This window comes from Saccostrea echinata, unplaced genomic scaffold (assembly GCF_033153115.1).
Source record: "Saccostrea echinata isolate AGI-Se365-2 ecotype Australia unplaced genomic scaffold, CSIRO_AGI_Sech_v1 ptg000009l, whole genome shotgun sequence".
NCBI lineage: Eukaryota > Metazoa > Mollusca > Bivalvia > Ostreida > Ostreidae > Saccostrea > Saccostrea echinata.
Window position 1 is genome coordinate 28,542,825 of NW_026889758.1, and position 11,901 is coordinate 28,554,725.

The window sequence follows — 11,901 nt, forward strand, 5'->3', positions numbered from 1 at the left end:
CTGAAATGCCATAATTCAATAACATTCCGACACTGATAATTGATCAAGTTTTGTTTTGTAGGGCATAGGGTCTGGATATACCGGAGGTGGTGTCTGTACACAGTGAGGCTTGACCATACTTAAACTTGCCCAACTGCCTCTTGCATGTAATGCAGAACGTGTCCGGAGTCTGAAAATGAGAGACAATGTGGTTTAACGAATATGTTTGTTATGCATTGCGCTTAAAAAAAATAATAAATGACGTGTAATTACCTAGCGATTTTTTTGTATATGAGGATGGAGGACACTACACTAAACACGATCAGGAAGGTGATGAGAACCGGAACTGCTGTAACCAACAGGAGATCCATCTCTTTATCTGCAGATAGAATAAATAAATTATTCATTAACTCAATCTGTGAACAATCTTAAAAGATACGATCATTTTCTTTTTACAGTTGCAAACCTTCATTTGTATACTGATTCAGATCTTGTATATGGGAGGTGGTAGATAGTATAGAAGCTGGGCTTTGTGTTGATCCTGATGTAGTTGTATACTGATTCAGGTCCTGGGTTTGAACGTTGGGAGAAGAAATAGAGGCTTGGCTTTGTGATGATGTTGGTGTAGTTGAATACTGATTCAGGTCCTGAGTTTGAGAGAAGGTAGATGAAATAGAAGCTGTGCTTTGTGAAGATGCTGTTGTGGTCACTTGCATGGTGACTGAAGTTTGTTGAGCTGATGTTGTAGTTTCAGTTGATTCAGAGAAAGCTGAGGTTGAAGTAAATTGAGAGGTACTTTTGTCTGTTGTTGAGGTTTCTTCTTTAAAATAAAAGAATTAAATATTCTTCATTTTTACATACGTCACATATTCTCTTGCAAAAATTCCATGGCTGAATGGGAATTTGATATTTACAAGCGTATAAAGATATACCTCAATGGCTCTTTCTTCGTGATTTCAATGGAGAAGTATTTTAAATCAGCATAACGGTCGAAAATTAATGATTTTGAAAACAAATTGAATCATTCAAACACAACCTTAAGGAACCGTTGTGCATGTTTTATGCTAAGTGTTGTAAGTTTCATTGGATGGTTCTTACAGTTAGTATCTTTGAGGTAAAAATACTTAATATTTTTATTAAGTACCTGAACAATCGCTTTCATTTTTGCTTCCTTCGTACTTGGTAGTAAAACCACTGAGACAAGCCTTACAGAATGTTTGCTCGGTTTCATCTTGGTATGTTCCAACCGGACACAATACACATACACTGGATTGTGAGTATGTTCCCATTGGACAATCGGCTAAAATAAATTTGAAAGAACTTCAGAAGATAGATATTAGAAAATTTGACATGTCTTTTTATCGTAAGGGTATATTTCACTTTAATCCACATTTTAAACAACAATAACACTGATATCTTTTGACAATTGCTTACATACCACAAAGAGCCTCACTTCTGCCTTGACCATCCGGGCAATCCACGAGGGAAGACGTAGAAACCGCTTTTGATGTATAATTTACACCATTGAGTTCAAATTGTAGAACACTGTGACTGCTGTTCATCTCTACAGCCGATGCCTCCAGTTCATATACTCCAAGAAGCAAATTATACAAAGGTTCGCTCACTACAAGTAAAAGTGTTCAAAAAATTGTCTAGGAAAGCCTCCTTGACATGGGGTCTGTGTTGATTTTATATATGTGAAGACCAATTCATAATAACTATCTCTACATATCAGGAAAGAATAACTTTTTTTCATTTGTCTTATATCCATATTGTGATAATTGGATTTTAGATTTATTTATTTATTTAATCTTTGCAAAAAGTTTTATTGACACTCTCCTAAAAATTTAATTTGTTTCTTGAATAGTTTTGTACACAGGTATGGCATATGGAGAAATGGTTTACAATTTATTCATGAGACTGATTGATTTATCTCATCAATATTATTAATGTATCTTGTATTCCAAGTCAGAGCAAAACCTTGATCTTTTTGCACTATTTAATGTCCTTCTACATTAAAGCATATGATAGTTTATAGGACAAAAGATTTGTTCGTGTTAAGTTAGATATGTTCGCATTTGAACAAAATTGCATGCACTGTCAACTTACAATTATCTGTGGAATAAAACATTTCTAAATTTAGATTGTCCCCAGAAATGAATGTCTGTGATAAAGTTATAGTTTGTTCCCCGGATGTCGAGCGTTTTCGACGACCAGCTGATGGAATGCAACCTAGGAAGAAATAAAAAAACAACTGTAAAAACTCAGACGATCTTAAAGTAAAATATTTCACAAGAAAGTACATGTATATGCTGTTATGCAACCTTTAACAAAAAGCATTATTGAAATTTATTGTCTTTTAGATACATATGTTCATCTTAAGAAAATACTTTATGAAAGATACAGCTAGTAGAACATAGTGTATTCATATTTCACACATTTCTCGATAACAGATTTGGACTTAAGTATCCAACACAAACCTAAGCTACATCTCATCAATGATTTTATAGTGACAAGTACCATTATCAATTGAAGGACACGTCCATTAATCCTAAACGAGAACTCATTATATGAACAGCTATCACATTCAAATATAAAGTACTGATTCGAGACAGCAATTAACCTCTTCCTGATCTAAAGGATGTTCATACAAAATACAGAACAACTCAGATTTTCTATTAAACTTAGATACTGCTACCGAACGTTTATTTTCTGTAAAGGTGGGTCTTCTATCCTCAGTATTCAGAAAAAGTATAACCTTTAACTGAGTAACTTTTTACAACACCTGTTGAAATACTGAGTAATACTCTACATTGTATGTATCGAAGCTGTAGAGAATCATTACCTGGGTTTTCCACTTTAACTGCGCATGTTCCGTTCAGTGAACACGACAACGACGACTCAAGTTTAGTTTTCATTTTTGATGCAGCCGCTGATGCTTCACTACATGGAATCTCTGGATCATAACTTATTGTTGAAAGGATAGATATTCTTCGGGGGCTCTTTGCTCCTGAATTAAAAACTGGCAGTAAGAGCGACATATATCTTTGGTGTGAAGTGCTAGATTGTCACTGACAATTTCTTCATGATTTTGAAGAATATATAAGCATACAATGAAATTAAAATTCTCTATCCCAAACTAAAATGTCAAGAATTCACAATCATTTCGTCTATTATAATGTGTTGATGTTGCTTTATCCTTCATAAAAACTGTGATGCTCTGTATACGTAGTTATTCTATACAAATATGTTCGTTTAACCTTTGTTTTTTCTGTGTAGTGTGTATGCTAAAATGAGGAAATCTGCAAAGAATGGAAAAGATAAATGTCTATATCTTTTGCCAATACTTTGTCAAAAACAATCATAACAGTAAAAACCGGATTACACCTTAATAACAGCAAGGTGCAAGGTATCTCGTGTGACCCTCTCAAACTATTTTTATGTGTCCTTATTTGGTTGCCATTCTACAAGGGGACATGGTAAATGTATCGATTAGGAAGAGAGATAGAGGCCATAGGAAGGAAGGCAATAAAATAAGTTGTTAAATTAATAATAAAATTATATAATAATATATGATTAATTGCTCTTGTGAAGTATGCATACCTTTATAACGTATATATCTAGTTTGATCCGGAATAGAATTACAGTAATTGTTAAGTAAAATGTAAATATGTAAATACAAGCAATAAGTGTCTATTTTTGTGTGTTTGAAGATGATAGTCAAAATTGGAACATGTAATAATTCTTGCAAAAGGGGTTTCCTCACTTATGCAGATTATTACTGTCATGTGCTCCAATATCAGTTGTCGTCTCATACACATCTAAAAATAGACAACTTCCTTAAATAAGGGACTCATCTTACTTCCACAGGCTGGTGGCTGACCATCCCATGTATATGTTGTATTTGGTCCACATATGTAATGTGATCGTGCGTCATTCCCATCGACAAAAGTGTAGCCATGATTGCAGGTGACAGAACATATATCGTGTCCATCATCCGTTACAGAACAATTCAGTTGATTACCAAAACTCCTCCTCAATGCACCACATTCTGTTGAAGATCAAACTGTGTTTATGTCTTTTAAATACGTCTTGTTCTAAACTTTTCTTACACGTCTAAAATTTGATTTGAACTATTTCAGACATTTGCTTTCCTGCTTCCAATTCAATTTTGCGTTGGTGTTTTGTTTGAGAACAAATAAACAAAATCTGATGTTATTTCGCTTACTTGGACATGGCTGCATGTTGCACGTTTGAGACTCGTTAGCGCTAGAAGGATCACATTGGGCACCATCCGAGTCAGGATAGGGACTATTACAAACTCTGCTCCTAGACTGGACTCCTCCACCACACGTCACAGAGCATTCCGTGAACGATGTCCATTCACTCCAACCCCCATTGACTGTAAATTGAGTTGAGTCACATGACTCTTAATTCATGTCAATAGTTCTTACATAGGAAAAGCATTTTATTTCACTGTAACTATGAAATCAATAATAAAATTTGAATTATGCAACATTATCTACCGTTAAATCTCAGTGAATTTTTATTTGAAAAATATCAGATTTTATATACAGAATACTTTTCTTGAAATATCTCTTTTATCAGAAAGTTAGGTTAGGCTATGCCCACGACAAGGATAAGAGCTTTAATGAGGTTTTTTTCAGAACCATCATTGCCTTGAAAGTTAGCAAAAAATATGTAGATTTACAATATGTTACTTTTTAAAAAAGGCTTACCTATTTCTACTTGACATCGGTCACCTTTAAATCCACTTACGCAGAAACATGTAAAATTGCTTCCGGCGTTGGAACACGTCCCTCCATTTTTGCAGGGCGATTTTGAGCAAAAGTCGGGTCGATATTGACAGTTATTTCCATGATAACCATCCGTACAGTGACAGGTGTATGAATTTACTCCGTCTTTACAAGGATGTCCATTACAGGGACTGGGACTACACTGGTTCACGTCTGAAAATAATATCATATATTTTCATTCATCCGTGCTTAATGATTCGCGTTATTTCTCGTCAGGCGATTCATTTTCGCATGACCCAACGTTAACTTTAAGACTAATTTAAACAGTATTGGTAACCGAAACAATACTTGAAAAGATGGACGTAATTGTTTAATCGATTTCTTATACGTATATAGTTCTATATGTTCAGTTTTACGTTAATTTTCCTGATCAGAGATTAACTATCTTAACAGACCAAGGAAATTTATTAAAACAAAATGACTTTAAACCCTAAAAGAAACAAACATTCTGTTTCTATCTCAGTATTGACAAGTCAATATCAAAGTATGAAAACCTTACACATTAGAATTAATTCCTAAACAGGACTTCATCTTTTATCCAAAGATATATAATACAACCAACTTTCTTGTCCTACTTTACTTTCCAAGGTAGTGTCCTTCCTGATATACTTTATTTTGACAAATAAAATATACAACATGACTATCTTTGTCAAAATAAAGTATATCAGGAAGGACAGTAGACCGAGTTCCCAATTTATGCCGAAAATGTTCTCCTAGGTGGCTTCATACACCCCATTCTGACCCCTTTTTTACTGAGTTTGCTTTACTCAATTTAGGAGCAACCTATGCCTTTGACTTTGAGGTTGAATGTCATATTTTTCGTTCAAAAAATTAAAGAAGGATGAATGACTAATAAGCTGCGTACTGTCACAAATGCTTGGAGTAACTGTGTTCATCAAATTTCTTCCACTGACGGTGTTCCTTATAGTGTCCATGGAGATGTAAGAATTCGACTCGAACGCGTGACATTCCCCGGCAAGTTGAGCAACTTCCATGTCGGATAAAACGGTTAATTTCACCTGGTAGCCAGAGATGAGGTAACCTAAAATATAAAATGTAGTCTCAATACAGTTACTCTCCTTTTTGTTAAATTGATATAAACGTACGACGTATATTCAAAGGTGCTTACCGCTGTACGAATTTTCGTTTAAACCTAAAGTAATTATCGATGATGAATCTATTAGGGTATCACCAGAGGTTATAATTGATGTTAGTGGTATCTCTTGCAGTCGAAGTCCATTTTGGAACACAACAGCTGTCTGGGTAGACGAATCAATCTGAACTGCCAAGTGGGACCAGATGTTTGAATGAAAGGCCACAGCAGATGTCACATGCAGACTATATATATATATATATATATATATATATATATATATATATATATATATATATATATATATATCCATCCATATGTCATACGTATTTCTGTTAAATTTTTATTGACAAAAATTGATATCGTATTTTGTGTACCTGTTAATTGTGATGTACAATGTATCATTGTAGGTTATATTAACTTTGAAGTTAGCTGACTCTGAAGAAAATAATGTAAAGCTAGCTGTATCGTTTGGAACAAGAATCCAGGAGGACAGTAGTATTGATCGTTGTTGTGATGAAGGGGCGTCAATTGTAATGAAATCATCCGGGGTTTTCAACTGAATGTCATAGTCTGAAATTAAAGTATAGAAAACATTACGTATTCACGTTATTTGCTTTACATTTATAATATCGACTCTAAGTTTTTAATTAGCATACATGAGCAATTATTCCCTCCTGTTGTTCCAGAGAAGTCAGTAATTTTCTCTGGTGGACACAGAGTACAATTAACCGACATCTCCTCCTCCTGGTAAGTCGATATTGGACACTGGTGACACGGTTCCAGTCCTGTGGATGAAAACTCTCCCGGTCTGCATATATCTAGAGGGATTATATGTCGTTTCATTATTGTATTAATACGCACTAAATAAACAATGATAAATGAACAGCTACATGTACGATGTAGTTAGTTTTTTTTAATAAGTTCGAAGCATTTTCACTCCTTGTATTCTTCAGGACTGTATTTTTATCAGAGCATAAGTTTATGAAAGTAAATATTCATAAAATTTGTATATTTGTACATAAAAAATTTGACCCAAATTGTATATCTTCTTAACTAAAAACATTGCCCTATGTCATTACCAATACAATCCGATGAGTTCCGAGATCCAGAGTACAATGTTGATGTTCCTACAGGGCACTTAGTGCAAGAAACATCTTCAGCTGCCTCTTTATATTTTCCGACTGGACAGTCTTTGCATCCGAGGTTATTAGGATCCGAATTGTCAAGAAATGTACCAGGTCCACAAGGTACTAAAGTAAATGATTACATGTACTTTTTATTGATATGATATTAATTAAGGTAGGATTTTTTTTTCAATTTAAATTCAGCATTGATGGGAGATATACAATATGTTTGGAATTTCAGGTTGCTTCTGTATTTACATGTACTTATTGTATTGTAAATAGGACATACCACATGTCAATGTAGACCATCGGATAGCGTGACCAACAGGACAGTCGGGGTCACTCCAACCAAGAGCAAAGCTACTGATGTCTGGAGCTAAACCTCTCACTGTCAAGTTACCAGCTGACGCAGATCCTTTAATTTCATTGAAAATTTTTTTCTGTATTTCCTCTAAAAAGTAAAATGTTGCTCCACTAGTTGAATTGAAATCAAACCAAGTTGTTTCCATGGTTATTTCCACCCTTATTTCATGTGTACTTCTTTTCTTTCGAACGAAAAAGTCTAATAAATTATCTATCCATCGCTTTTTCCGCCCTGTGATTGCCCCACAAGTAACTACTGTGTTCTTAATATTGCAATCGATCTGAGAAGGACAGACACCGCCAAATCCATTCTTTTCAAGGAAATTCATCTGATCAATGAAGTTCTGTTTAATTTCTTCGAGCACTGTAGGGTCGTTGCAGTCTCCGGTGTAGTAGAAAAAATCCCCAAGTACCGTTGTTCTGCGTGGTCTTCGTAAAGCTTGAAGACATGTACATATTAATTACGAAACAATACATTAAGATTCAGTTTGAAAATATTAAGTGATGTTAATGTTTCTTAAAAGATTTGAAATTCTGGTGTATATCACCACTAAAAATACATGTGCATCATGATGTCCCATCGAAGACAAATATGATATCAAAACATTGATGTTTTATTCTTGAAAGAATTTTATAACAAGATCATTATTTGATAGTTTACATCACTCACCTGTACATCCTGGAACTGTGTTGGATGGAGTGTATTCTCCCTTGGATTCTGAGCATGTGAACACTCCCGTGAAAGGGGCTCCATTGGAACTAACAGTACCATAAGGTATATCGTACTGACCAGAACACTGCATCTGACATTGCATTCCAAACATCCATGTATCACACACCATTGCACCGTTTTCTGGGGCAGGTAATTTGTCACAAGGGTTTTCTATAATATGAAAACTTCAAAATTGTAAACTACTTTCAAAATTACTCTTGAGATACAAACGACAATTTGTAGATATGGTGGTTTTCAACTATTGTGTTTTGGCTCATAATCTCTCCTTCATTCTTTTCCTTAATACTTACTAGAGCAAAATGGCTCAGTGCCACCCATATTCCAGTAACCACGGGGAGGAGAATAACTGTCATTCCTCTCGCACGTGATCGTGTCGTTACCAATCAGAGGAAAGCTTCCCATACATTTTAATTCACACGTGGAACCGTAACTGTACCCATCTGGGCATTGGTAAAACAGGTACTTGTCTGCAATTACTGGTGGATCACATCGAATCTCTGAAACAAGTGACCAGAATACACAGAAAATGTTTATATATATCATAAAAAAGCTAAAATACAATAAGCAGAATGAAATGAAAGTTTCTTTTATTTTATCAGTACCTTCAACATTTACAAAGAAAATACATTCTGGTGAGGTGTTTCCTGCAGCATCAGTTGCTTTGTATCTAACCTCTGTCAGTCCAAGGCGGAAACTGGAGCCACGCATTGGTCCTTTGCTTTGTGAAACTGTAGCCTGCCCTGAGTTGTCTATTGCCGTGGGTTCTGTCCAGGTTACCACGGTAGCTTGACTGTTTTTATCCGTGTAAGTGTGTACATTACTCGGACAATTAGAAATTTCAGGAGACTCACTGTCTGTATGTTCATAAAAATATACAAGTGAAAAGTTGTCCCTTATTTTTACGTGCATCATGAAATTTCAGGGGAGGACATTGTAAAGATTTAGAGTAAGCTTACCTTTACAATCTGGTAGATCCGTGGACCAAGTCGTGTCCTCTTGGCAGGTAGAAAATATGATGCCGGAAGTCTGGCTGTATCCACTGATACATTGTGTTACACAGGAACTGTCGTATTTGTGGTTGCTATGGGTACACACAGCAGCGCCGTTTAAGGGTTCAAGAGCCGATGAATTGGCAGCACATGTTATTTCTGAATATTTAAAAAAAGGTCGTATGGTTCTGATGGATCAGTTTTATTCATTGTTCATGATTTATTTTTTTTAATATTTTTACCTTTACAAGTTGGTATTGCTTTATTCAAAATTGGTTTGTTGTCGACCGTTTTGTCGCACATGATACGATCAGGATCTACGGCGACAGAAGATACCATCTGGTAGCCTTGGTTACAGCCAATAGTACAGTAGCTCCCATATATATAAACAGGTTTATCACATCTTACAAATCCGTTGATTGGCCATTGAATTGGATCACATGCAATAACTTGGAAACAAAATAGGCATAATAAAAGAAAATATGAAATGCATTTCTTATTTATTTACTACTATTAAATGAGTTTTTAATACATAAAAAAGAAAATAACTGAACTCAGATAACTTATAAAGAGACTTCATCGACTAAACATTTCCAGTTATTTATTTCAATCAACGTAACAGTAACTTTCATTATATTTTCTGAAAAATATGGTATATTATTACGTTCACACACCTGAGACTTTGAAAGTGAAATGGCAATAAGCAGTTAATCCATTTTTGTCGGAGGCTTTGTATATAATTGTATGAGTTCCACGTTCAAATAGACTATCGTGAGTATTACCTTGTACCAAATTTGCTCTGAAATCATAAAACAAGTAACCTTTTATAAAGAACTGAAGGAAAGTGTTTAAAAGTCATCAAATATGGAAAAGTTTACTTTTAGATTATATAGTAGTTTCTCGAAAATATTTACAGAAACCATTCTTAAAGCTTAGGCTTAATGGAAACTCCCTTATTTGGAGACATTTTTTCGTTTGTGTTTAGTAAGCTCTATCCTGATGCAAAAATGTATTCATATCTTTTCAGATCTAATTGGTTAGTACTTCATCCTCTTTACATTTCATAGAAATTTAATAAAATCTGTCCAAATAAATGAGACAAACCCAACCGCAACAAAAAAAAAACGCTATTGTGGAAGTATAAAAGAAGTACATAAATGTACACCAAAAAAATGTATCGTGTCTTTTTGATAGCGGTCATTTAGGCGAGGAAAGGAGGGGGAGGGGGTTACAAGTTTGGAACATTTCTTTTAGTTTATTATAAAACTGTCTACTATTGTCTAGTATTACTTCTTAGGTCCGTACAAACAGCCAGATCGTGTAGAAAATACTTCTTTGCGTAACTAGAGAACATTTAAGTGTGATTAATAGGGATAAATAATTAACCATTCCGGACTCCTGAATCAGGACATGAAATTGAAAAAAATAGAATTTTCAGGAGAGATAGTGACAAACTCAAAAGACCATGTTTTACAATTTTTAACTCTTACATGACATAAGAAACTAGAAAGTTTTAAGAACATATTTCTAATCTCTTTGATTTATTCAATAATTCAAACAAAAGAAAATGATATCATTGATTACTTACATTAGTGCTCCGTCCTCTCGATCTACTGCGCTTGGTACACTCCACGTTACAGATACACTTGTCTGACCCATTGGTGCAATCTGGTCTGGAGGGCCAGAACAAGAAGTAAAATACGGAGGATTGTTTGGTGGGGGACCACCTTTGCAGAAAAAGAAACAAACAATCTTTCCTATAAAACTAACACCTTTAGAAATCACCTTTCCGACCGTGGACACGACCTTTGACACAACTCTTGACACACCTCTGGTTATACGTCTTACCGCTCTTCTTATTCTGAAACCTCTTTTTACCACATGATGGGTTGAAGTTTTATTTGTATCTGTAATAGTTAAAGTAAGATGTTAATTCTTCAGTATCTTCCCTTTCAGTTTGAATTCAATTTATTTCAGATGAAAAAAGCCACTAGATCAGTTATCATTTCTGAACACTAAACATTATGAATTTAAAATGCAAAGTGCTTTTATGCCCGGGAAAAAATATTATATCCAAAAGACTTCAATAAAATATACTGTACCTTTAAGTGATTCTCTGATGTTCACATGAATGTTGGGATGTTCTTCCCTAACATATGTGGTAAGACTCTGTAACTGTCAGGGACAGAATCCGAAAGAAAGCATAATAAAATCTAATCAAAAACCCTTCTTTATTTATTATAATTGATTGTTTTTAAATATCTTTTCTTATCTCTTTTTTAAAAACTCTCGTTTTCCTTATTCAGTAGATTTTTATAACCCGTACCTCTTTCCCTTCAACAATACTATCATCCAAACATCCTAGAATTGTTATCAGTACAGTTATCCCGAAATGTACATGGATGCATCGCATGTTGTTAAATTATACGTTTAGCTTTTGACCAAAAATTAATTCTGCAAATATATTGAAGACATTAAGCATAAAAGATATTTTTTCAGAGGTTATATCGATGTTTAGACCAATCAAATAATACTTCCGCCCTGAAGGATTAAAGTTTTTGCTGACATTTTAGTTCCATGCAGGTGAAGTTTAAGTTTTACACGGGATTGGATGTTGTAGCATTTGGTTATTTAAATTCATTATAAATAGTTAATCCGAAGAATGAACAAGTACAAACAAGTTTGATCGACAAACTACAGAAACAGTTAGTACATGTACTTTTATAACTTTTGATCTCTATGAATAACTTCGAAAAGTTGAATCTTACTACTGGTATTTCCAAGTTATCGCCAATTTCTC

The 11,901-nt window shown here is 34.5% G+C and overlaps 1 protein-coding gene across 1 annotated transcript; it reads right to left on the reverse strand.

Annotated features, from left to right (window-relative positions):
* Nucleotides 1-43: 43 nt before the first annotated feature.
* LOC133182625 (sushi, von Willebrand factor type A, EGF and pentraxin domain-containing protein 1-like) lies at nucleotides 44-11,514 on the reverse strand. Its single transcript, XM_061317473.1, has 25 exons — nucleotides 11,428-11,514; nucleotides 11,204-11,276; nucleotides 10,690-11,008; nucleotides 9,776-9,900; nucleotides 9,344-9,550; nucleotides 9,069-9,260; nucleotides 8,715-8,966; nucleotides 8,403-8,609; nucleotides 8,050-8,262; nucleotides 7,306-7,818; nucleotides 6,972-7,142; nucleotides 6,549-6,710; nucleotides 6,267-6,462; nucleotides 5,926-6,134; nucleotides 5,662-5,838; nucleotides 4,719-4,949; nucleotides 4,208-4,381; nucleotides 3,842-4,030; nucleotides 2,825-2,989; nucleotides 2,089-2,211; nucleotides 1,418-1,603; nucleotides 1,124-1,279; nucleotides 446-799; nucleotides 291-358; nucleotides 44-169 (listed from the first exon to the last, which is right to left on the reverse strand). The coding sequence occupies exons 1-25, from the start codon at nucleotides 11,512-11,514 to the stop codon at nucleotides 44-46; spliced, it is 4,875 nt and encodes a 1,624-aa protein (XP_061173457.1).
* Between the last annotated feature and the right edge of the window lie 387 nt (nucleotides 11,515-11,901).

What these genes read in the sequence shown, in the direction of transcription:
- LOC133182625 (XM_061317473.1), bottom strand. Translation starts at nt 11,514, where the DNA reads ATGCGATGCATCCATGTACATTTCGGGATAACTGTACTGATAACAATT. An exon ending in TTTCTTTGTAAATGTTGAAG is followed by an intron (nt 8,610 to 8,714) that starts GTACTGATAAAA and finishes CACTTGTTTCAG; the next exon opens with AGATTCGATGTGATCCACCA. An exon ending in TACTCCAAGCATTTGTGACA is followed by an intron (nt 4,950 to 5,661) that starts GTACGCAGCTTA and finishes TATTATTTTCAG; the next exon opens with ACGTGAACCAGTGTAGTCCC.